This window comes from Spermophilus citellus (genome assembly GCF_964194105.1).
Source record: "Spermophilus citellus genome assembly, chromosome: 5".
NCBI classification, from domain to species: Eukaryota; Metazoa; Chordata; class Mammalia; order Rodentia; family Sciuridae; genus Spermophilus; species Spermophilus citellus.
Window position 1 is genome coordinate 26,111,054 of NC_138186.1, and position 27,300 is coordinate 26,138,353.

Genomic DNA, 27,300 nt, shown 5'->3' on the forward strand with positions numbered 1-27,300 from the left:
GAGCTATACCATGGTTGCTAATAACTCAGTATCCCTGATGCCAACCCTATAAAAAGTACACAGTATTCAGAAAAAAGAAAAAGAATGTTTGTTAATTTGCTAGCAAAATAGGAAATGAGGGAACTCCTGTTCCAAAGGCTGTATTTCTGCCCATCAGCAGGAACAGGTTTTTTAAAAGAGCAGTTTCAGAGAAAATGGCATTAGAAAGGAGAAACCGGAAGGAGAAGATCATGGAGGAGAGGTAATGAAGAAGATTTGGGGGAGAAAAATGTAAGTTTCAAAGCTACAAGAGATATGTAAAAGTGCATCAAGTGAGCCCCTATTACACACTGAACCAATTCCTAACCTGCTCTTTTTTGGAGAAACTGAGGATTGAACACAAGTTTGTTTGACCACTGAGCCATATCCCAGGTCTTTTCTGTTTTTTATCTTGAGACAGGGTCTCACTAACTTGCCTAGGTTGTGCTTGAACTTACAATTCTCCTGCCTCAGCCTCTGAGTTGGTAGAATTACAAGTGTGTGCCACTGTGTCCACTACAATCTATTAAAAAAAAAGAAACACCTGTGCATCTCACACTATAAGAGGGCAGTGAGGACTGTTTTAAATGGGGGTTAGCAAATCGATATGGGATGCCCTCAAGGTGGGCCACCAATCAAGTGATAAGAATGACACCTGCTAGGGTCCAGTCCACAATTGCAGAGAATTGAGAGGAGGCAGCAGGCTTTGGGGAGTGGTAAAAGTACCAGGTCACCAGGGGACAGAGTGGGAGAAAAAGAAGAGGCAGAATTGGCTTTGCCAGAACAACATCCCTGTATTACCAAAGAAGGATCCTAGTGTATGCAAGAAGGGGCCAGAAAATATGAGGAGCAAGGGGTAGTGGAGAATCAGAGGGAGGTGAGCTGAGCAGGGAGGTGGGCTGTCCATATAGAAGCTCAAAGCGGAGGTGTTGAGTGGCTTCTTTGGGATGGCCTGTGACAGAGGAAGAGCCAAGGAAGGAGTTTAGTTCAGTCTAAATGTAATTCAAGGGGCAGTATACATTGAGGGAAGTTCCGTTTGCCAAAGTGAAGGCTCTGATGAGGACAACAAGTTCAGCCTGCTGATATTGGGAATGGAGGCTCTTACACAACCGAGGCTAGAGAGACTATTGCCTACCCTGCCTGATGAATTCCCTCCTGAAAGAAGAAGGAGCCATCTCTGAACCAAGACTCAGAGTGAACTTCTGAAGGAGAAGGGATGAGAAGGTCGAGAATCTTGGTGCTGGGCCAAGATCTAAGTTAACTTTTGCGTCTCAAGAGGAGACTTGTCACTGCCATCTCTAGGGGGTAGACTTGAGAGGACGAGGGGAGTAGAAGGGTAGAGTCACTTCCCCATGGGAGCCGGTGTGTGGATAAAGAAGAAGAGCGCTAGGTGAATGGAAAAATGTGTGTGGTCATTGTCCTGGGCCCTCAGACCAGGGTCCAAACCAGCTCAAATCCTCAGAGTGGAGAGAAATTCTGTTAGCATCAAGTCTGCTCTGCAGAGAGAGGGACAGCATCAGCAAGGAGGGAGAACAAGTGTTGTGATTGGGCAGAAAATGGAGGAGGTTTTGATAGATGTGAATGGGTTCATGGTGTGAGATGATAGAAGGACTGCAAACGTCCACCTCAGAAGCGGGTCATGGGAAGGTACTGGCCAAAAGAAGAGTGGCTGGTCCTAAGGTAAGGGTGAGGGTCAGGGGAGCAGCAGGGGAGTCTGCATGGAAGCATCCTTGAGGGGAGAAGCAGAGTATAGTCCCCAACTTTGTGACGATGTCCCTTCCCATAAGGGGAACAGGACACTGTGGAATGACCAAAAAGGAATGAGTAAAAATTAGAGAGCCACAAGCACAAACAAGGTTAGGTGTCTGTAAGAGTTGGTAGTCAGCCTCCAGAACACCTTGAGGACTGATTATGGAGCCGTGGTGTCTAGGAGGAAGGAGACATGCCTACCTGACATACACAGTGTTACCCTGAGTTTCCATGGAGTGATGGTAGTGGTTGGGTGATGGGGACCTGGATCTTTTCAGTCCTCTGCAGCCAGTCCTAAGAGTTGGAAAGGGGAACCCAAAGGGCCAGGTGGCTGGGGGGCCCCCATGTGCTCAGGGAATTGAACAGCCCAGTGTCGCTCTTGATGACATTTAGGACAAAAATCCAGAAAGTATGAGGCTTGGGACATGTACAAGCCCAGTGACCCATCTGACCACATTTAAAACAGGGTCTGAGTTGTCCTGAGGGACCATCCCATGGGGCAATGATACCAGGGACAGATGTCTTGCATGAGCATCTGCTATCTCTGCTTTCAGGCCTTCTCACCTCTCTCATCATGCACCTTAAAGGACACTTCCAGACCTCAGCTTTGGGATTTAGAAGCCAATCTCAAAACATCTGTCACAAGGAGACAAAATTGCAATGTATGAAGTCCAGGGGAGAAATAAAGCATGTTCATGTGCCTCTGCCCCTTTTGGCGCTTTATTCACTCAAAATACTCAATGCAATTTCACTCTATAGGTCCTTTTTTAATATTTATTTTTTAAGTGTAGATTGACACAACACCATGCCTTTATTTTATGTGGTGCTGAGGATTGAACCCATGTCCTGCCCATGCTAGGTGAGCGCTCTACCACTGAGCCACAATCACGGCCCTCTATATGTTCTTAGTAAGAAAATGACAATCCTTAATGCTAGGCACTCCAATAGACATAATCAATTCACAGCAAACAATTCTAGATTAATTTTAAGCATTACAAACACACTTAATTATGACATGCTAATGACAGACATTCCCTCTGCATGCTTATACTTCTGAAGCCTCCTTGCTGTGCCAATCCCTCCCCCAAACGCCCTTTATCTTGTAGAGGAACCAAAGAGTGCTTCTCCTTCCCTGTTTTCATGGGTAGGTTTTACAAGTCTCTGCTGTGTCTCTAACAATTAACTTCCAACTGTGTCTTTTCTCTTTAGTAATTATAAGGTTCTTGGTTAGCACCTGGATGGCCATCTTAAATGACAGCTGCCATTTTAAGGAAAACATTTCACTTTCCTGACCAAGAGTGTTTCTGAGAAAGGCTCACCACCATTCAAATTAAAGAATGCATTTCATTGTGTTCATATGGGCTCTGGTTCTCCTCACAGATAATTTTCTTCAAATTAAAACTCCCCCCTGGAGTCACATCAATATTGGATTTACTTGTTCATTTATTTGTTCACATACATTTGTGGTTCTGGAACCCAGGCCCTTCCACATGCTAGGCAAGTGCTTTACCATTGAGCTATGTCCCCAGGACCTCAGTTATTTTTTATGAAGTTCACTCATTTTTGTAGAAAAGCATGGGTTCTGAGTCCCTAGATTGTACAGGGGAAATTGGCCAGTATTTCAGAAGGGGATATGGACCCTTTTTATGCAGATGCACAAAGGAATTTGCACCTTTCAGTAGCACTACAGAGAGTAGAACCCAGTCCCCTTCTGATTTGTCCACCCTTACACACCCGGTCCTGTTTGTCATGACATCCTATAGTTGTGGGCTGTCTCACAGCACACATGAACCTAGAGTCAAAAGATGAGGAATTCAAAGAGCAGTCTGGGTGCTTTATCCCTAGGGCTGTGTGGGGACACATGCAGCTCTCAGTCCAGATACAATCTAAGGAGTCTGGACACACCAGAATATCTTCAAGTCCCTTTTTGGTCATGAAAACCCTTAAAACAACCAGTGATGAAACATCTCATATTTTGGATCTTCCTTGTCTTTATTTGATCCTAGAATCCAGCAGCAGAGCAGAATGAATGCTGTTCAGAATTCCCCACCCCACCCGCCACACATGCAAGTTAGACATAGAGCCAGAGGAAAGGAAGTGTCATAAAGAGGGGTGAGTCCCACAGATTGCTGTGTGTGGGACAGATGGGCTGGCTGTGTAGGACTTGAACTCTGCTACCTGTTCCAAGAGAGAGCTGTAGTCTGCTTACAGATCCAACTGGGTTCTAGTTCACTGTGTATGGAGAAGCCTTTAGGCCCAAATTAGAACATGTACACAGGCAGCTTTAGGATAACTCAAAAGAAGATTGGGTGGACCTCCTTCTCCTCCTTGGATGTGAAGCTAAGGCTAAGGTCACTACATAATCCCACCAGCCTGAGTCCTCAGCAGGAGTCATCATTTAGGGGATCTTGGTCGAGGACCAGGTAGCACAGGCAGGGCCACCCATTTGCCTAGAGCCACCTCATTCTTACTCATCCTCTGATCATCTGCTGATTGAAAACCTTGTGTCTCTGGGTAGGGAGAGATGGGAAGTATTAGGGGAAGATCTGTCAGTTATGAGCAGCCTTCTCCCCCACCAGAATGTGGTAATTTGTTAAGTTATTTTAGACACATTCAGAAGTGTTATCTACCTATATAATTCTACTATTTTGATGAAAGCTAATTTGGATGGTTTCATTGGCCATGACTACATTATTTCAGGAAAGACTTGGTAGCAGGATGACAGGCAAGGTTTTGTGAAGCCCAGAGACCTTCTTTTATTCTCATTTCATCCAAAGACCAAGATGCCAAGTTTCTAGGTCTTCATATGTGCATGAAGCCTAAATCCCATTCTAAAAATCCAGGCCCCTTGTTATGACTCTATACAGTCATATATGGCTCTATACAGAAGGTCCAATCTTCAGGGGCTTCCTTCCAATGTAGCCCCAGCATCTGATTCCTTTCCCCATCCACATTTCAGGCAGTATCTGAAATGCTGGGCTCTGAGTTTCCTTCATGATCCCTCTATATCCTGGTTATATATCCAATTGCGTAGAGGGCAGCTTTTATACACACCCAACTAGGCAGCTGTTGGACAGAAACAGTGATTGAGGCCCTGGTTGTAGATGAACATGTGGCCACATTGAGGACAGGGCACAGTATAGAAAATAAGGACCTTTGGCTGCCTAAACTCCTTCAATAGTGCTGTGAGCTCAGCACGGAGTTGGGAACATCTCTCTCGGTGGATGGCACCCTGGGCATCATAGCCCTCCAGAGGGGCAGGGTATAGCTCTCTGCTCAACTGGCTCAGCCTGGCAGTGTGACAGAGCAGGTCCTTGAGGATGGACATGGAGATGCGATTCCGGAAAAAGCACAAGGTCCTGAGCTGAGAGCAGCGGCTCAGGGCAGGCAAGATGGCTTGGAGCTGGCAGTCTGCAATCTCACAGGCTTCCAAGTCCAACCTGTTCAGGGTGCCTGCAACAGTCTCCAGCAGAAATTTGAGGGGCTCTGCACTGAAATTGGTCAGTTTGATGCATCTCAGATCCAGGTGTCTTAGCTGGCTGGTGTTTGGGCATCGGGAGAGATAATTCCAGTCGGAATCTGAGAGCGGGCAGTTGGTTATTGAGAGGGCCTCCAGGGGGGTCTTCAGGTGCCTAAGGAGGAACCAGGCAGTTACTCTGAGGGAGAAGACAAATTGGCCCAAACCCAAGGTCACTGTGACCATCTGACATGGTTGACATTTTGTAGAAATTGCTTATTCTGGTCACCCCATGTGACCTGAAACTTTCATCACTACTTGTGTGACCAGGTGGGTTTTCCATCTCTATGAATGTCACCCTCAATGACAAGCAGAAAGCCACATATCTAGCCACAGGAAGTCAGTACGAGTCATGCACCAAAGACAAATCCAGGAAAGATGTGTCAAAACACACTGTGGTTAACCCCTGCAGGGCTCACTCCCTGTCCCCTCAGCAAAGTCTTTCTCCCTGCTCTTCACTCACAACCCCTGAGAAATCACCTGGAGCTCAGACCTGCCTTCCCCAGGAGGGCAATAGAAGTGGGCTCCTCTGCTCCCAGAGGGAGGACACAGAGCTTCCTTGTTGAACAGGTACAGGTGTGGGGGCTTCCCTCCCTCAAAATCCTCAACTCTACCCTGCTTTGTACCCTTGTTGCTGGACAGGGCAACCAGAAAAGGAACCTCACTAACTCCTGTCTGCATTAGCTGGCTTCCCAGCATGATGTCACTTCCCAGACCATGAACCCTGGTTTAGCCCATTACTCTAACACAGGTTAGGAGATTGAGCTTCAGGATACAACAGAAACAGATGATGCGTTATTTACCTTCCAGTGCCTTGTTCACCATGAGAGTGTCAGTGGCTGGCACACAGTAGGTGCCCTTTCATATTTACTGATACTGGTCTACAGAGCATGCTCACCCCCCTTACTCACCTCAGCACCTGTTCCAGGTGACCCTCAAGGGGCAGGACACCATCCACACAGAACTTCCGCAGGCAGTCCATCCTGAGGAACTGCAAGGTGAGATGGGAGAGCAGCCACTCCTGCTCCTCTGGGGAGGTGTGGGCAGGCATGCGGACCTGGGAGACAAGCAGCTTCCTCAGGTTTCTCATCTGGCCCAAAAAAGGAGCATAAGCAGCCAAAGTGGAGGGCACCCAGGTGCAGTGCACTTCCACCTTCTGGACAGAGTCCAGCTGCAACAGTCTCAGGACCTTCCTGTTGTGGCCGGTGGGTTTCCCAAAGATCTTCAGCCTATTGCAACACAGGTGCAGCCTGTCCCTTCTCTGTGTGACCCATAGGAACAAGAGAGTCAGGAATTTATCCAGGGGCCCTTCTGTGAGGCACAAGTCTATGAATATCTTCAAGGGCAGCTTAGCTGCCATTGCTGGACCAAGTTTCAATGTTTGATTCTTCTTAATGTCTTTTTGTGAGCAGGCATCGAACAAGGCTCCAGACCACATCCTCCAGAAGTTCCTTGGAACCCTCCGCAAATCCAGCACCTGCAGTTTCCACCTCCTGTGGGGACCACAGCAGAATCTCAGCCCTGAGGCCCCTTCCTTCACCTCTCAACTGATGCTCCCTGCTCCACCTCTTCCTTCTGTCTCACTTTTCTCCATCCACTTCCCTCCAATCCAGCCTGGTGCACCCACTTGTACAGACTGAGGCAGGGGCAGGTACAGCCTCATTCAGGGGTCAGCACAGCTGCCACAAGCACCTCCACATCTGGAAGCCTTTCCCAGATGGGGCTCACCATGGCAAAGGCCTCTCCACTCCTCCTTTTTGGCAGCACAAGTCGTCTGTGGAGCACACTTCAGTACCCACTCTCCCTGCCTATACCCATCCCTTCCCTGGCACTGAGGGTGCTCCCTTCCAGGCCACCTGCATCCCCATCACCTTGGGCGATCCTGCTGGGCAAGCAGCATGTCCAGCCCATCCAGTGCCACTTGGAGCATCTCCAGCTGTGGCTTCCTCATCAGGGCCCCCAGGGGCAGGCAGGTGAAGGGCCAGGCCTGCACCATTTTCTTCAGGACCTCAGTGTGTCCCCTGCTGAAGGCCTCCACAAAGAGTGGTGGGAAGAGCTCTATGGGCAGGTCCTCCAGATCCTGGATGGCCCTGGACTTGTCACTCAGCAGGCTGCGCCCTGCCAGCTCCAGCAGCGTGGGTGGGGACTGGATGCTCATCCTGGGGAGTCTGAAAGAAGAAGGATCTTGGAAAATGGTCCAGAGAAAAGGCCACTATTTTATCTGTTGCCAGCCACTGGGAAGGGGTTACTGGGGAGTCCAAAAACTCACTCCAACCTTAATGGGAGAAAGCCTTTGATTATTATTTTGTCCTTATAAAATGGGAATTGGAATGTCATGTGACTTAATGCAGTAGGCTCCTCAGTTTCAATAACTACAGTGGCTCAGAAAGGAGTTGCCCTCACATGGGTGATGTTATTTTTCATTTCAAAAAATTAAATGGGCACTTATAAAGCATGTGCCCATATTATAAAACACTTGGAAACTGCAACATTGTCTCATGGATATCTGTTACACATGTGAGATTCTGCCACCTTAGAGGGGAGTTCAAGAGAACAAACAGATCAGAAGAACAGAGTCTGTGAACTGATGCATGAGATAGTTTGAAGCTTTTTGTTTATTTGTTCAAACAAATTATAAAATTACAAAACTAAATAAGCCTTAAAGTATAATTTGGGGGATGAGGAGATATTGGCGATGGAATTCAGAACTCTCAACCAGTAAGTCACTGCCCCCAGCCATATTGTGTATTTTATTTGTAGACAAGATCTCACTGATTTGGTTAGCACCTCTTGCTGCAATGGCTGGCTTTGAACTCTAATTCTCTGGCCTCCCCAAACTCTGGAGGTGTAGGGATTCCAGGTGTGTGCCACCACACCCAGCAAAACAGTATAATTTTAAGGGCACACAAAATAAATATTTTTATTATCAGAAAATAGAATTCCAATCAATTAGAATGAAATGGGATTGCAATTCACTTCCTTAGTTAAGTAATTTTAAATTGGCTTTGCCTAGAGCTCAGTGGAAGAGCACATTCCTAGGACAAATGAGGCACTGGGCTTAATCCTCAGCAGCAGGTAAAAATTATTAAATGATGGGCTGGGGACATACCTCTGTTGATAGAGTGCTTGCCTCACATGCACAAGGCCCTGGTTCAATCACCATACCCCAAAATAAATAAATGGATAAATAAATTATATTGTTCATATAAACGTTAGAAAACAACAATTTAGAAAAAGAAAAAGTGCGGGGCCTGTGCGCACAAGCCTGTAATCCCAGGGTCTCCAGAGACTGAGACAGGGGGATCATGCGATCAAAGTCAGCCTCAGCAAGTGCAGGTGCTAAGCAACTCAGTGAGACCACGTCTCTAAATATAGCACAAAATATGGCTGGAGATTTGGCTCAGTGTTTGAGTGCCCCTGGGTTCAATAGCGCATACCAAAGAAAGAAAGAAAAAAACTGAAAGTGGCATAAGCCAAAGTGGAAATCCTAGTGTTCAGGATCAAGGTAAAACTACACTGAGAGGCAAAATCGACGTTCTAAATTGATTCATGAGAAAAGACAGGAAAAACATTGTTTCTTAATCCTCACAGGTGAGGCGGGAACAGGGTGGTACTCAGGGCAGTGAGGGACTTACCGGATCTGTCCAAGTGTGCAGGGTTCTCGGAGCCTCAGCAGGCCAGGCTGGTTCTCCTTGGGCTCCAGGAGTCTTGTGTTTCTCTTCTGGCTCCATGGAAGCTTTTATAGACCTCTCTGACCACGCCCCCACCTCCATCTGGTTGACTGACATACAATCAGAAAGCAGTATCTGATCAGGTTCTCCAATCTCCACCCACTTAATCCGGATTGGATTTTCTTCCTCCAGATTGATTGATTGAATCCGATGGTCATGAAAGTGCGCAGAATCCGGGAGAGTGTGACAGTCAGGGTGCGTCCTTCCATGCACTCCACACCATGGACTCAATTTTGTCAATATGTGATCCTCCTGTTCTTCCCGTGAGACAGAAAAGCACTGAATCCCTAAGAAAAAAACAACACCTGAAAATATCTTTCAAAGGGGTCTTTGGTCATATCAAAATTATTTGATTTTTTTTCCAAAAATTCCATAGTAAAAACAGCTTTTTGAAGACAGTAGTGTCATCCACGAAGACCACAGAATGCAAACCATGTTGACAACAGTCACACAAGTGTCCAGTTACCTTGCAGCAAATCTGGGCACACTCAGAGAGGAAGAGCAGACAAGGAGGGTGGAATCAGTCTTCTAGACTTAGGGCAAGACTTCTCCTGTTTGTCTGTCTGTACTGGGGATTGAACCCATTGGTTCTCAATCACTGAACCACATCCCCTGCCCTTTGAATTTTTTGCTTTTATTTGGAGATAGTGTCTCACTAAATTGCGTAGGTCCTCACTAAGTTGCTGAGGCTGGCCACAAATTTGCCATCCTCCTGCCTCAGTATCCTGGGTTGCTATGATTATAGGCATGGGCCAACATGCCCCATCAGACTTGGAAAAGTCTGAAATCCACCAAGGGTGGAAACTGTGGGCAACTTGGGAATGGTAAAGAAAGACACATTGTTGGACAGCAGATGTTTCTGACATCAGGGAGGCCACCAACTGGAGATTCTTCTTGCAGAATCAGGGACCCAAGGGCACATCCCCCAGGCAACCTTTGCTCCAGGCAGTTTACAGGGCTCTTTAGGCTGTGAGAAGTTGACAGGCACAGGAAAATTTGAAGAGCCTGAGTAAAAAGTAATTCAGGAATTGAGGAAGGAGAGATGGAAAGAGAGGGAGTGCTTGGATGATGAGCCATGTGAGGGGAGGACTTACAGGGAAGATGTAGAAAAAAATGGTTTGATTGGCAGCAGTTACAGAAGTGCATTTCTGCTTTGTTGTTCTGTCTTTGTGTTAGTCAGCTTTTTCACGCTGTCACTACAACACCCAACCCCAACAACTACAGAGGAGAAAAAGTTTAATTAGGGACTCATGGTTTCAGAGGTCTCAATGCACACACAACATTCCATTTCTTGGGCCCTCACCTTCAAGGTGAGGCTGACCATTATGGTGAGAGATTGTGACAGAGGGAAGGTGATCACATTATTAGAGAACAGAGAAGGAGAGAGATGGCCCCTTGCCAGATACAAAATATACACACCATATTCACACCCCCAATGATCAGCTTCCTCCAGCCACACCCCAGCTGCTCCCTGTTGTCACTCAGTTAATCCCATTAGGAATTAATTTACTGACAAGGTTAAGGCTATAAACCAATAATGTCTCTTCCAAAACCATTCTCTTCACAGGGGAGCTGTTGGGAGACACAGCATCTAAACCATGATGATCTTCTTGGGTATCTGTTGGAAAATATCCCTGTTCACATCACAGTTTAATACTTATAGTTGGTTGAGATGATCATTGGTATCTGTTTCACATAATGACTTACCACAAATGACCCACATTTAATCTCCTATGTGTGCAGTGAAGTAGGGCTAATGCTATTTCAGAGACCTCTTTGCTTTTTAGGCTCCACAACAATGGATATCTAGTCTCTCAATTGAATTCTAAAACTCTCTGCCATTTGTCTGTGTGTAGCCAGCTGGAAAGGGTGACTTCATGCCACAGCCCTGCCTTCTCTTACCACCCTTGACTTGGTGCAGGAGGCAGGTTTCTGTCAACCAAAGACACAACAGACAGTGGCTCTCCAAAGAACAAGTGTAGTCAGATACAATAAGGCAGGAATGCAGGACACCTAAAGAAAGATGAGTCAGAGCCCCATCCAGGAGGCAAAGGGAAACAGGGTTTCAAAGGCAGCTTTGAATCAATTATCGCTGACTCCACAGATTGAGTACCAAGGGTGGCCTCAGTTCAAGGACAACAGGCGGCTAGTGGCCAGGGGTCCTCCAAGAGTTTGGGGGGTGCAGGTTGGGGTGGATTTTATGCACAGCTGAGGTTGGGGCTGACTGGTTTGTGATAGTTCCTGCCATCAGGAAGGGCTGCCCAGGGACCCTCCCTTCACAGCACCCTGCTTCCCCTTCATCAGGATTGGACACAGTTCCTGCCTGTTGATTTGAGCACCATTATGTTTCCCCCTTGGGATGAAGATTTTTTCTCTGGATGCATCACATAGTGTTTGATTCTCTCTCAGTACTAGGATGGACATTTCCTGGTTGGTCCAGTCTCCCATTGGAGGGAATTAATAGATGACTAGGAATCAATGTTGAAACTCATTGAGCCACATTTGAACAAGGTGGGTTTGGAGGGAGTGGCTCTCAGTGTTCCTCCACCAGGAAGTCACTGTTAAATTCAATTTTGCCTGTTCATTAGGCCTTAGGGTACCTCCTCTTCAATCTGCAGATTTATTATTCTATGAAGAATTAGACTTTTGCAGAAATTTTATGAGTACAGGTGTTCATTTTAAAAAAAATATTTAGGCCCTGAATTTATTTATTTTTATTTTTTACTTTTTGGCATTGGGGATTGAACCCAGGAGAGCTTTACCACTGAACTACATCCTCAGCTTTTTTCATTTTTTCATTAATTACTTAGTTAATTAAATTATTCATTTATTCAGTTTGGGTACCAAGGTTTGAACCCAGGGGGACTACACCACTGAGCTTCATTACAGCCCATTTTTTTAAAAAAAAAATTGTTTTGAGACAGGTTCTCACTAAATTACTGAGACAGGCCTTGAATTTGAGATCCTTCTGCCTTAGCCTGCTAAGAAGATGGTGTTATGGGGGTCCCTCCAGAAAGCACTCTAAGTCTGAATTTCAAATCAATAGAGACCTTTACTTACCTGACTAGGGACTGTCACCCACCAAAGAGACTCAAGCTCTGTGAGATGACAGCAGCTTCCTGGTTCATCCAAAAACTATATAAGCACAAAATCCACAACTCAGTGACTTGCTTATCGTCATGTAATCTAGCCAATTATAGAAATAAAAACATTAATAAGTGGGGCCTCTGGGCTCTAGTCAGGACCAGAATTTTCCAGTCAGCAAGCCAGCACATTAGCTTTGCAGTTCAGTTGATCATGGTCCTGGATTCAAGCAGGTGCTAGACAGTCACATCCTGAATTTGGGTGGGGTTCAGTTGAGCGAGAATGTACTTCAAAGTCATGTAGACCCACAATAGCATTCAAACCCAGGATGTAGCTCTCCATGACCACCAGTGCATCCTGAGTAGGGTACAATTTGTGGGGTACAAAGTACAGAATGGCAATTTCTTTTTTAATATTTATTGTTTAGTTTTTGTCGGACACAACATCTCTGTTTGTATGTGGTGCTGAGGATCAAACCTGGGCTGCATGCATGCCAGGCAAGCACACTACGGCTTGAGCCACATCCCCAGCCCCGGCAATTTTTTTTTTTTTTAATAAGAAAACAGCTTTCATTTCAGTTTCTCAGAAACAGCTCTTGTAACAGTTTTTCATAGGAGGCAGCAAAATGGAGTCTCAGGTGCTGCCTATGACAGTTCTTGCTTTATAATTGTCTTATCTCAATTTTCAAAATTTTATATCCATCCTCTGTGTTTTATTCTAATCTAGAACCTATAACTGACACTCTTATTGATTATATTTATCAGTTCATACCATAGCAGTTGGGATTACAAGTATTCACCGCCACACCTTTTTTAAATAATAATTTGAAAGGTAGACAATTTGCCTAGTATGAATGAGGCCCTGGGTTTGATCCTTAGCAATTCTAAATAAAGAAATGAATAGATAGATAGATAGATAGATAGATAGATAGATAGATAGATAGATATATGAGGGACCTGTGTTCAAGGAAACATGTTAGAGGGGTTTTCTTCTTAATCAATTAATTTGACTTTAGTTATGTTCAGGGAATAAATCCAAAAGATAACTCTTGATGACATAGATTTAGAATAATCATTATTAATATTTGCTTTAAAATGGAAAAAAAATATAAAAAATCTCATATGTCTTCAGACATAATTCTGAACACTATATTAAAATATATGCCAATCAAATCACCTTATTAATCATTGGTTATAGTAAATTCCTAACAGATTTTTAACCATGATTATTCTAAATCTTTATCATCAAGAGTTATCTTTTGGATTTAATCCCTGAACATAACGAAAATCAGATTAATTGATTAAGACAAAAACCCCTCTAAAATGTTTCCTTGGACACAGATCCCTCATCTATCTATCTATCTATCTATCTATTTATTTATTCATTTTTTATTTATAATTGCTAGGGATCAAACCCAGGGCCTCATTCATGCTAGGCAAATTGTCTACCTTTCAAATTATAATTTAAGAAAGGTGTGGTGGTGAATACTTGTAACCCCATCTACTATGGTATGAACTGATAAATATAACCAATAAGTGTGTCAGTTATAAGTTCTAGATTATAAAAAAATACATAGGATGGATATAAAATTTTGAAAAGTGAGATAAGACAATTATAAAGCAAGAACTGTCATAGGCAGCACCTGAGACTCCATTTTGCTGCCTCCTATGAAAAACTGTTACAAGAGCTGTTTCTGAGAAACTGAAATGAAAGCTGTTTTCTTACTTTAAAATAATTGCCATTCTGTGCTTTGTACCCCACAAATTGTACCCTACTCAGGATGCACTGGTGGTCATGGAGAGCTACATCCTGGGGTTGAATGCTATTGTGGGTCTACATGACTTTGAAGTACATTCTCACCCTCCTGACCTCCACCCAAATTCAGGATGCAACAGTCTAGCACCTGCTTGAAACCAGGACCATGCTCAACTGAACTGCAAAGCTAATGTGCTAGCTTGGTGACTGGAAAATTCTGGTCCTGACTAGAGGCCAGAGGCCCCATTTATTAATGTTTTAATTTCTATGATTGGTAGCTTACATGAAGATAAGCAAGTCACTAAGTTGTGGATTTTGTGCTTATATAGTCTTTGGATGAACCAGGAAGCTGCTGTCCTCTCACAGAGCTTGAGTCTCTTTGGTGGGTGACAGTCCCTAGTCAGGTAAGTAAAGGTCTCTATTGATTTGAAATTCAGACTTAGAGTGCTTTCTGGAGGGACTCCCCATAACACCACCTACTTAGCAGGCTAAGGCAGAAGGATCTCAAATTCAAGGCCTGTCTCAGCAGTTTAGTGAGAACTTGTCTCAAAATAATTTTTTTAAAAATGCTAGGAATGTAGCTCAGTGGTGTAGTTCCCCTGGGTTCAAACCTTGGTACCCAAACTGAATACATGAATAATTTAATTAACTAAATAATTAATTAATAAAATGAAAAAAGCTGAGGTTGTCATTCAGTGGTAAAGCTCTCCTGGGTTCAATCCCCAATGCCAAAAAATAAAAAAATAAAAAATAAAAATAAATAAATTCAGGGCCTAAATATTTTTTTTTAAAATGAACACCTGTACTCATAAAATTTCTGCAGAATCTCACTCTTCCTAGAAGAGTAAAGGCCAGAGCTTGGAGATGAAATACCCAAGGCCTAATGAACAGGCAAAATTGAATTAAACAGTGACTTCCTGGTGGAGGGACACTGACAGCCACTTCCTCCAAACCCACCTTGTTGTTCAAATGTGGCTCAATGAGTTTCAACATTGATTCCTAGTCATCTATTAATTTCCTCCAATGGGAGACTGGACCAACCAGGAAAAGTCTATCCTGGCACTGAGAGAGAATCAAACCCTAACCATTATGTGATGCATCCAGAGAAAAAAATCTTCATCCCAAGGGGGAAACATAATGGTGCTCAAATCAACAGGCAGGAACTGTGTCAAATCCTGATGTAGGGGAAGCAGGGTGTTGTGAAGGGAGGGTCCCTGGGCAACCCTGCCTGATGGCAAGAACTATCACATACCAGTCAGCCCCAACCTCAGCTGTGCATAAAATCTACCCCAACAGTACCCCCCAAAGTCTAGGAGGACACCTGGCCAGTAGCCACCTGTTGTCCTTGAACAGAGGTCACTGATGTTATTGTGGAGCAAGTGATAATTGATTCAAAGCTGTCCCTTTGCCTCCTGGATGGGGCTCTGACTAATCTTTCTTTAGGTGTCCTGCATTCCTGCCCTATTGTATCTGACTACACTTGTTCTTTGGAGAGCCACTGTCTGTTGTGACTTAGGTTGACTGTAATTTTGACCTGCCTTGTGCACCAAGTCAGGGGTAATAAGAGAAGCCAGGGCTGTGGCATGAAGTCACCCATTCAGCTGGTGAAACACAGACAAATTCCAGAGAAACTTCAAATTAAATCAGAGAGTTGACTTCAAATATTGTAGAGCATAAAAATCAGAGAAGGTGTTGGATAGCCTTAATCCTATATAGCTGCATGCACATGAAATTAAATGTGTTTCATTTGTGGTAAGTTTTTATGTGAAACAGAAACCAAATATAACCTTAGACAATTATAAGTATCCAACTAACATATGATTATGTGATATGAGCAGGGATATTTTCCAACAAGATACTGCAAAAGACCATCACAGTTTAGATGCTGTGTCTCCCAACAGCTCACATGTGACAATGTTTTTGGAGGAGAAATGATTGGTTTATAGCCTTAACCTAGCCAGTGAATTAACCCCTGATAGGATTAACTGGGGGATAACAGGGGCAGGTGGGGTGTGGCTGGAGGAAGCTCATCTTTGGGGTGTGAATATGGGTGTAGAGTTTGTATCTGCAAGTGGTCATGTCTCTCTGCTTTCTGGTAATGTGAGCCTCTTCCCTCTGTCACATGCTTCTGCCATGATGTTCAGTCTCACCTTGGAGGTATTGTCTCTGGATTGAGGTCGCTGAAACCAAGCCACCCAAATAAACTTTTCGTCCTCTGTAGTTGTTGTCGTTGGGTCTTTTAGTCACAGCTCCATAAAGCTGACTAAAACAAAGACAGACTGAAAAAACAGAAATGGATTCTCTAACTGCCACCCATCAAACCATTCCTTCTACATGTTCCCTGGAAGTGCTCCCCTCACATGGCACATCCAAGCATTCCATCTCTTTCTGTTTCTCCTTCCTCAATTTTAGAATTTTGTTTTACTCAGACTGTTGCAATTTTCCTTTGTTTCTGTTCTTCTCCCAGGCTAAAGGCCTTGGAAAGTGCCTGGGGCCAAGTTTTCTGGGAGATGTGCCCTGGGTTGGTCCCAGATTCTGAAGGAAGGCTCTCCACTTGGTGGCTGTCCTGAAGTCAAGGACACTTGCTGTCCAACCCTGTGTCTTTCTCTCTAAAATCCCAAGTTGCCCACCGCTTCCACCCTCAGTGGCTTTCAGACTTTTCCAAGTTTGATGGGGCACGGTGGCCCATGCCTGTAATCACAGCAACTCAGGAGACTTGAGGAAGGGGGATGGGAATTTGAGGCCACCCTCAGCAACTAAGTGAGGACCTAAGCAATTTCGTGAGACCCTGTCTCCAAATAAAAACAAAAAATAAAAAGGGCTGGGGATGTGGCTCAGTGGTAGAGGGCCAATGTGTTTCATCCCCAGTACAAAGAGACAGAAGAAATCTTGCCTGAAGTCTAGAAGACTGCTTCCACCCTCCTTGTGTGCTCTTCCTCCCTGAGTGTGCCCAGATTTGCTGCAAGTTAACTTGACACTTGTGTGACTGTTGGACACATGGTTTCCATTGTGTAATCTTTTTCAATGACACTACTGTCTTCAAAAAGCTGTCTTCTCTCTGGAATTTTCAAAATATTTTTGAAAATTATTTTTTTCAAATAATTTTAGTATGGCCAAAGTTCCCTGTAGAAAGGTATTTTCCAGGAATGTTTCTTCTTACATTAGGGATTAAGTACTTTTCTGTCTGACAGTAGAAACAGGAGGGTCACATATGAACAAAATTGAATCCATGGTGGGGAGTGCATGGACCAAGGCATCCCTGACTCTCACATCTCCCTGATTCTGTGCTCATGCATGAGCATTGGATTCAATGAACTAATCTCGAGGAAGAAAATCCCAATAGAATTAAGTGGGTGGAGACTGGGGAAGGTGATCACATACTGCTTTCTGATTGGTTGTCATCAATCAGATGGAGATGGGGGCATGGCCAGAGAGGTCCATAAAGGCTTCTGCAGAGTCAGAAGAGAAGCACAAGAGTCTGGCAGCCTAATGAGACAATCCTGGCCTGCTGAAGCTAAGAGCACCTGCACACCTGGCTAGATCCCTTAAGTCCCTCACTGGCCTAAGCACCAACGCATTTTCTCCTCACCTGTGTGGATTCAGGTACAATTTTGTTCCTATATTTTCTCATGAGCTAACTTAGGACTTTGATTTTGCCTCATAGTGTGGTTTTGCCTTTATGCTGAATATTAGGATTTCCATTTTGTTTTATGTTACTTTCAATTTTCTCTCTCTCTCTCTTTTTTTTTTTTTTTTTTTTTTTTTTTGGTACCCGATATTGAACTCAGGAGCACTCAACCACTGAGCTATATCCCCAGCCCTGTTTAGTATTTTATTTTTTTATTATTTTTTTACAGTAATATAGCCACATCAATGTTTATAGTAGCTCAATTCACAATAGCTACAATATGGAACCAACCTGGTGTCTCTTGATAGATGAATGGATAAAGAAAATATGTTATATATATATATTAAATGGAATGTTACTCAGCTTTAAAGAAAAAAAATGGCATTTTCTGGTAAATGGATGGAGTTAGAGAATATCATGCTAAGCAAAATAAGCAAACCCCCCCTCCCCAAAAAGACCAAATGTTTTCTCTAACATGCAGATGCTAATTCACAATAAGGGGGGATACTAGTGAAGAATAGAGTTATCTTAGATTAGGTAGACGGAGTGAAGGGAGGGAAGGGGAGGGAATATGAGGATAGGAAGGATAGTAGAATAAGACAGACATTGTTACTTTATGTATATATATGACTGCTTGACTAATGTGATTCTACAACATGTTCAATCAGAAAAATGAGAAATTATACTCCATCTATGTATTATATATCAAAGTACATAAATGCATTCTAGCATCCTGCATAACTAATTAAAACAAATAAAAAAATTTTTAAAAAAGGCATTTCAGAAAGAACAACAACAAAAAAGATTGCTATACCAACAAAGCTGTTCTTCAAAGAAGAAAAAATCCTTCTTATTACCCACGTCCCTCAAAGGCGAGGGATTGGGTTTCCCTTCCATGGGATGGGCTGGCTGAGAAATAAAAGCTAAGAAAAGTAGAATGATGAAATGACCACAGAATACAGAAAGTAATTTCAAAGAGGGGGCAGAGACCAGAAGCTGACCAGAATGGTCCAAATTCTAACAAAGAAAGGAGCCCATGTTTGCTGTATTTATATCGGAAGACATCAAAGACATTCTATGGAAGGTTCTTTACCAAAACAGGATAGAGGTGGGGGCATATAGGCTGCTCAGTTCCTAGCAGGTCACATCCATCTCCGGTGCCATGCAGGACCTTTCTGGACAGATTTGCAGGGGAGTTCACTTGCATCAGGCGATCTCTCCTGGTGGGATTGTCACTGGAAGTTCCCAATGCCAGAGTCTACCCCCTCACTGGCTGAGATGCTAAAAAGGTGCTCACACATTTCACGGATGGCTTCTTGCACCTTCTAGTGTGTGTGAGGCACTGGGTTCCATCCTCAGCACTGGGATGCGCTAGGCATCACTCCAGGAGCCAACTAGGAGCACTCTCTCAGAGTTTCTCAGGCCTGATGCGCAACTACTGCATCAGTCAAAGCCACGGACTCAGAGGCTCCGCCAGTTTTGTATTTTATTTACAGACAGGATCTGTTTTGTATTTTATTTACAGACAGGATCTCACTGAGTTGCTTAGCACCTGCTCTTGCTGAGGATGGCTTTGATCCCTTGATCCTCCTCTGTCAATCTCCAGAGCCCCTGGGATTACACATGTACGCTTGCACGCCCAACTTTTATTCATTTGTTTAATTTTTGCTTTTTAAGCTTTATATGGACAAAAAAATTAATTAATTAATTAACTAATTAATTAATTAATTTGGTGGTATGGTGATTGAACCGAGGGCCTTGTACATGTGAGGTAAGCACTCTAATAACAGAGGTATATCCCTAGGTCACCATTTATTAATTTTTATGTGCTGCTGAGGATCAAGCCCAGTTCCACCCCAGCCACTTTCTTCACCAAGGAGATTGGATTCCTATCTCATTCTAATTGATTGGAATTCTATTTTCAAATGATGGAAATATTTATATTGTGTGCCTATAAATTATACTCTTTTGCCGGGTGTGGTGGCGCACACCTATAATCCTGCCAACTCAAGAGGATGAGGAGGCAGGAGGACTAGAGTTCAAAGCCAGACTCAGCAACACAAAGTACTACACAAATCAGTAAGACCCTGTCTCCAACTAAAATACAAAATAGGGTTAGGGATGTGGATCAGTGGTGGAGTGTCCTAAACTCAGTTGCAATATCTGCTCCCTAAAAGAGTATACTGTATGGCCCATGTGATTTTTTTACTTTTATACTTTGTTTAAACAAATTAAACCAAAAGCTTCAAACTATCTGATGGAACAGATCACAGACTCTGTTCCGATCTGTTTGTTCTCTTCAACTCTGCCTAAGGTGGCAGAATCTCACATGTGTAATAGATATCCAAGGGACTCTGTTGTAATTTCCAAGTGTTTTATAATATGGGCACATGCTTTAAAATTGCTCATGATTTTTTAAAAATTAAAACTAACATCACCCATGGGAGGACAAGTCAATTCCCACCATGTAGTTGTTGAATCTAGGAGCCTACCGTTTAGGTCACATGACAGTCCAATTCCACTTTGAGAAGGATGAAATAATAATCGAAGGCTTTCCCCCATAAGGATGAGGAGTGCTTATAGACTCCCCAGTACCGCCCTCCCAGTGGCTGGCAATGGATGGGATAGTGGCCTTTTCTCTGGACCATTTTCCAGGATCCTTCTTCTTTCAGACTCCCCAGGATGAGCATCCAGTCCCCACCCACGCTGCTGGAGCTGGATAGCGCAGCCTGCTGAGCGACAAGTCCAGGGCCAACCTGGATCTGGAGGACCTGCACATAGAGCTCTTCCCACCACTCTTTGTGGAGACCTTCAGAAGGGGTCACACTGAGGTGCTGAAGAAAATGGTGCAGGCCTGGCCCTTCACCTGCCTGCCCCTGGGGGCCCTGATGAGGAAGCCACAGCTAGAGATGATCCGAATGGCACTGGATGGGCTGGACATGCTGCTTGCCCAGCAAGATCACCCCAGGTGAGGGGGACCCAGGTGGCCTGGAAGGGAGCATCCTTGGGATCCAAGGAAGTGACTGATGGATCCAAGGAGAGTGGGTGCTGAAGGGTGGACAAAGGGCTTCCTACTCTGCCAGCAAGGAGGGGTGGAGAGGCCTTGGCCATGCTGAGCCCCATCTGGGAGGTGCTTGTGTCAGCTGTGGTGACCCATAATGGAGGGTGCACCTGCATCTGACTCAGCTGGTACAGGTGGGGGCCAGGCTGGATTGGAGGGAAGTGGGTTGAGAAAACTGAGACAGAAGGAAGAGGTGGAGCAGGGAGCAGCAGCTCAGAGGGGAAGGAAGGGGCCTCAGGGCTGAGTCTCTGCTGTCATTCCCGCAGGAGGTGGAAACTGCAGGTGCTGGATTTGCAGAATGTTCCCCAGAACTTCTGGAGGATGTGGTCTGGAGCCATGGTGGATGCCCACTCACTAGAGGTCATGAAGAAGAATCAAACATTGAAACATGGTCCAGCAATGACAGCTAAGCCGCCCTTCAATGTAGACATAGACTTGTGCCTCACAGAAAGGCCCCTGGATGAATTCAAGGCCCACTTGTTCCTGTGGGTCACACAGAGAAGAGATATGGTACACCTGTGTTGCAATAGGCTGAAGATCTTTGGGACACCCACCGGCCACAGCAGGAAGGTCCTGAGACTGCTGCAGCTGGACTGTCCAGAAGGTGGAAGTGCACTGCAACTGGGTGCCCTCCACCTTGGGTGTTTTGTGCTTCTTTCTTGGGCCAGATGAGGAACCATAGGAAGCTGCTTGTTTCCCAGGTCTTTGTGCCTGCCCACACCTCCCCAGAGGAGCAGGAGCAGCTGCTCGCCCAGCTCACCTTGCAGTTTCTCAGGATGGACTGCCTGCGGAAGTTCTGTGTGGATGCTGTTCTCCTCCTCGAGGGCCACCTGGAGCAGGTGCTGAGGTGAGTAAGGGGGGTGAGCATCCTCCTAAAACCAGTTACAGGAAATTTCCACCGACCAGCCACTGATACTCTCATGGTTAATACGACACTGGAAGGAAAATAACCCATCCTTTTGTTCCTCTTGGATTCTGAAGCTAGATCGCATAACCTGTGTCAGAGCAGAGTCCTAAACCAGGGTCCATGGTCTGGGAAGTGCTACCATGCTGGTAATCCAGTTGGGAGGGACATGAGCTAGGGATGGGACTGATGTTCCCTTTGTGGGAGGCCAGTCCAGTGAAGGTGGTGGAAAGCAGGGTAGAGAAGAGGGCTTGGAAGGAGGGAAGCCCCCACACTTACACCTGTCAACAGGGAAGCACTCTGCTCCCCAGCTGGGAGCAGAGGACCTGCCTCTAATACCCACCTGGGGAAGGCTGTTCTGAGCTCCAGGTAGTGATCCTGGTGTGAGGGTGAGGAGCAGGGGTGGAAGTCTTGCTGAGGATATAGGGTGTGAGCCTCTCAGAGAATTAACCCCTGTGGATTTTGTTACATTCTGCCTGAATTTGACCTTCGTACATGACTCCCCATGACCTCTTGTGGCCAGACCTGTGACTTTCTGCTTGGCAGTGAGGAGGGGACACAGAAATGTGGACTCATCGGTTCACAGGAGTGGTGGTGAAAGGCTCACCTTGACATGGGGTGATGTGAATGACCAGATTCTGCAAAAGGCAGCATCCTGAGTGTGGACAATTGTCAGATAACCAGGATGACTTTGGTTTGGGCCAATTTGCCTTTTCCACCCTGACATTGCTCCTCAGAATTAACTGCCTTGTTTCTCCTTAGGTACCTGAAGACCGCCGTGGAGACCCTCTCAATAACCAAGTGCTGGCTGTCAGATTCTGACTGGAATTATCTTTCCCGATGTCCAAACACCAGACAGCTCAGACACCTGGAACTGAGGGGCATCAGACTGACCAAATTCAGTCCAGAGCCCCTCAAAATTCTGCTGGAAAGCACTTCAGCCTCCATGAAGAGCCTGGACTTGGAAGATTGTGGGATCACTGACTCCCAGCTCCAGGCCCTCCTGCCTGCCCTGAGCCACTGATCCCAGCTCAGGGTTTTGAGCTTCCATGGGAACCGCAACTCCATGTCAGCCTTAAGGGACCCGCTGCTTCACACTGCCAGGCTGAGCCAGTTGAGCGTAGAGCTATACCCTGCCCCTCTGGAGAGCTATGATGCCCAGTGTACCATCCACCCAGGGAGATGTTCCCAACTCTGTGCTGAGCTCACAGCAATAGTGAGGGACTTTAGGCAGCCAAATGTCCTTGTGTTCTGTACTTTTCCCTGGTTGTCATTGTGGCTACAAGTTCATATATAAAGAGGACCTCATTCACTGTTCCTGTCCAACAGCTGCCTAGTTGGGTGTGTTTCAAAAGCATACTTCTAGGCACTTGGATGTATAACCAGGATATAGGGTCACCTTAGAGGGAACACAGAACCCACCATTTCAGACACTGCCTGAAGTGTGGATGCAGAAAGGAAAGTGCAGCAGGGGGCTCCATTGGAGGGAGCCCCCTGCTGCACTTTCCTTTCTCATGGGTCTCCATGTAGACCCAGAAACCTCAGGTCCTGGTCTTTGGATGCGCTGGGCAAGAGCATCTTTGCATACAACAGGCCCCAGTGTCCCACTCCCAGTGCCTGCAGGAGGTGTCCATGCTGCACATTGATCAGAGCTCTGAGTCTCTTGCCTGTTATCTGCCTAGGTAGTCTGTCCTCAGTTAAACTAGTGGTGCCCATTGAAGGTATCCAACTTCCCTTTCAGCAAAATAGTAGAATCATATACGTAGATAACACTTGTGAATATTTCAAAATGAAACTGAATAAATTACAAGCTCTGGTGGGGCGGGGGTGCACATAACTGACAGATCTTCCCCTGACACTTCCCTCCCCTGAGGACTGGGCTGGTGGGCTTGTGCAGCGACCTTAGCCTTAGCTTCCCATCCAAGGATGAGAGCGAGGTCCCCCCCAGTCTTCATTTGAGGTGTTCTAAAGCTGCCTGTGGATGTGTTTTAATTATGGCTTGAATAATTCTCCACACATAGTGAACTGGAACCCACTTGGATGTGTAAGCAGATTGCAGCTCGCTCTTGGAACTGGTAGCAGAGTCTGGGCCAAGCACAGCTGGCCTCTCTGTCACCCACAGAGTGATCTTTGTGCCTAGCTCCCTCTTTAAGGCACTTCCTTTTCTTGGGCTCCAAGACTAGGTTGCAAGTGTGGGACGGGTGGAAGGTTCTGAACGGCATTCATTCTGCTGGATTCTAGGTTCAAATAAAGCCAAAGATCTGCATAATGAGATGTGTCATCATTTGTTCTTTTAAGAGTTATCATGACTAAAAAGGGACTTGAAGATATTCTGGTGCCTTCAGACCACTTGAACACTGGAAGGGTTGTGAGGACTCTTTGTTTTCCCAGAGCCCTGGGGTTAAAGCACCCAGACTGCTCTTTGAGCTCCTCATCTTTTGACTCTAGGTTCATTTGTGCTGTGAGAGAGCACACAACTGTAGGATGTCATGGTAAATAGGACCAGGTTTGTAAGGGTGGCCATATCAGGCAGTGGGGACTGGGTTTCACTCCTTGGCTACTGAAAGATGCAGAGTCCTTTGCATCCAAAGACTCTACAGCCCCTTCTGAACACTGGCCAATTTCTTCTCCATAATCTAGGAAACAAGAACCCATGCTTTTCTGGAGAAATGAGTGAACTTCATCAAAGCTAACTCAGGGATCTGGGGTCATTGGTCAGTGGTAGAGCACTTGCTAGCATGTGGAAGGGCCTGGGTTCCATCCAAGGCATCACAGAAATAAGTAAACAAATAAATAAATCCAAAAATGATATGACCACATTGGGAAGGTTTAATTGGAATAGAGCTGTCTGTTAGAAATACTTGAAAAGAAAAAGCAGAACCCACATGAAAACAATGGAATGCATTCTTTAATTGGTCTGGACAGGTGGGTCAAATAGATTTACTGAAAGGTTCTCTTCCAAAAACAACTGCAAAAGCGGGCTTGGTGGCACACAGCTGTAGTCCCAGCAGCCCAGGAGGCTGAGGCAGGAGGATGGTGAGTTCAAAGCCAGCCTCAGCAATTTAGTGAGGTTGTAAGCAAGTTTGTGAGACCCTGTTTCAAATCCAACCTGGGGATGGGGCTCACTGGTGTGGCGCCCTTGGGTTCACTGCCTGGTCCCCAAAACAATAACAAACAAGTATGAAAAGCCGGTTGCAGTGGCACATGACTGGGATCCCAGCTACTCGAGAAGCTTTATGATTTTATTCCTTCTCCCAATTTTACTAACTGGGGCATGACCCATCCTTATTTTTTCCAGTCCCTTAGATGCCATATTGGGCCATTTAATTGAGATTTATTTTCCTAATGTAGGTATTTCTTCTTGGGAACTTCCCACTTAGAATTTCTTTTGCTGTATCCACAGGTTTGAATATCTTGTGTAGTCCTGTTTATTGGTCTGCAGGCATTTTACACTTTCTTTTTTTATTTTTCTGTACTTTTAAAATTTTGTACATACATGACAATATTTTGATTTCTTCAATGACCCATTGATTGTTGGGGAACACGCTGAAGAATTTCCATGCTTTGTAACTGTCCAGGAGTTCCCCCTGCTATGGATTCCATTCTTATTAAATTTATGGAGATTTATTTTGAGAATAAATGGAGAATGTGCCATGTGCTGTTGAGAAGGATGTTTGCTCTGCAGTGTTGGGTAGGGTGGTCTGTAAATGTCTACTGTGTGCAGAGATTGATCTGTCCAGTGCTGAATAGGGGTGTTGAATCCCCACTTTTATTACTGTGTTGTAGTCAACTTTTTCTTTTACATTCCAGTAATATCTGTTTTGCACATGTGGGTGCTCAGGTGTCGGGTACATGTATGTGTACAATTGCTGTCTCATGTTGCTGAATTGACTCTTGATCATCGTGTGATCACCTTGTCTCTTTTTATTGTGTTTTAATCTCTAGTCTATTTTATCTGACAGGAGTCTAGCCATTCCTGCTCTAGGTTGGTTTCCTTTGTGTGGAATATCTTCTCCATCCCTTCACTGTCACTGTGTGTGTGTCTGAGGTGAAGTGACTTTCTTGTAGACAGCAGGTAACTGAGTCCATTGAAAAAGAAAATCTATTCAGTCACTTTACATCTTATAATTGGGGAGTTTATTCCCTTTAAATTCAAGGTTTTTATCAAAAGATACAGAATTATTTCTGACTGGTATTTTTTATTTTTAGTTTCTTTTTCTGATTTCTCTTTAGTTATTTTTCTCTCTTTTCCTCCCTACTCTCTAGTCTGTTTCTGTGGGTTGGTGTTTTCTTCTGGGATAAGTTTGCATTTCCTTCTTTGTCCTTTGTGAACATGCTGTCATTTTTGGTTTTTCTTTTGGGCTTCCTCTGGGATTTAGAAAATTTTTAGAGTTACCAAAGAGCATTTTAAGCTGAACAGAACCTGCCTCTGCTCTGATACCAGTACTCTGGATTCCATCTTTTTTCTTGTAACTTGTGCTTTGGTTGCCGTGGTTTCCTTCTCCTGGTTTTGTGCATTTCTTAATCTCTTACTGTGGCCATGCTTAACACTCACCATTTTGTTTTTAACTTTCCTATTAGTTATTTAATAGTTTAAATATTCCTGTTATGTAAACCAGGCACACTGCTGTATGCATGTAATCCCTCAGGAAACTGAGGAAGGAGGATTGCAAATTGAAAGCTATCCTTAGCAACTTAGCAAGGTCCTAGACAACTTCATGAGACCTTGTCTCAAAATAAAATATAAAAAGGGCTGACTTCCCATTAGATCCAACACCTTCAAGAGCCTGTACTCTCGCCTGTGGCCTTCACTGGAAGATATGCTGTGTTCCCTTCCTTCAGAAAGCTGGCTGTGAGATACAGCAAGAAATCACACAACACAGAAATAATTTTGAAATGCAAGGGCAGGCCAGCTCTGAGATCTTAAGGATGCTGCTTCCACACTGGAAGGAGAGAGAGAGAAAGAATGTGTGTTTTTTATTTTTCTATGGGGGATACACAAAGGCTTTTCCATAGAACATGCTTCACCAAATAAAGCAATGGGTGGGCTGTCCCAGCTTGACAGGTAACACCCAACCCCAGAGCCACAGAGCAGTCTCTATAACTGAGGGAAGACTGAGGTCATGTGCTTTCTGTAATAAGCCATGGAATGACTTGCAATGCCACACCGAAATCTCCTTGGCTTCAAGGCTGAGTAGAGACTATGCAAATGGCTCAGAGGTGGCCCCCCACACTGGCCCTTAGTGCTACAGTACTGACTGGAGTGGGAGGACAGACTGGGAGAGTTAAAAATGGATATGCACACATAAATATGTGCAGAGGTCTGTTCCTGTACATCTCCATCACATTCCCCTTCTCTGAACTCTCAAGAACTCTGGCGAGGGAGGCCAGCAGGACTCTTCAGGGGTAATAGAATAGGTTAGAGATGGTGCATACATGCATATATAGATAGGTAATATGTGTTAGTTTTTGTTTGTAGCTGAGGTGTAGTTTAGTTGGCCTCTGAATGAAAGCCCTTCCTGTGTCAAGGAATTCCCCACCCAACATGGGAGTCTCCAAGTAAGACAGGGTCCACCGTCAGTTGATAGGAATGAAAAAGTCAAATGTATTTTTCTTCCTCCTGATGTGGTTTGGGGTTAATGCCTAAGGTGTGGCATATGCCACAAATGTGCTATGTCACCTGGCAGCAGGTCCTAATCAGAGTGTCTGTGGGGGGGTCCAAGCTGTGGTCCAGTCTGGCTGTAAGGATGGCCTTAACATAAGAATGGCCTCAGCCTAAGTAATTCCAGTTGAAAATGAACCTGCAAGTCCACCAGGCACAGCCTCCAGAGCCCTCTAGTATGCATCAAGCAC

The 27,300-nt window shown here is 44.9% G+C and overlaps 1 protein-coding gene across 1 annotated transcript; it reads left to right on the forward strand.

Moving 5' to 3' along the window:
• Positions 1 to 9,165: 9,165 nt before the first annotated feature.
• Positions 9,166 to 22,471, forward strand: LOC308649295 (PRAME family member 12-like; the record flags this gene model as incomplete). Its single annotated transcript, XM_081294927.1, has 5 exons — positions 9,166 to 9,210; positions 20,206 to 20,450; positions 20,810 to 21,053; positions 21,212 to 21,390; positions 22,210 to 22,471. 5 exons carry the CDS (start codon positions 9,166 to 9,168, stop codon positions 22,469 to 22,471), a joined length of 975 nt encoding a protein of 324 aa, XP_081151053.1.
• Between the last annotated feature and the right edge of the window lie 4,829 nt (positions 22,472 to 27,300).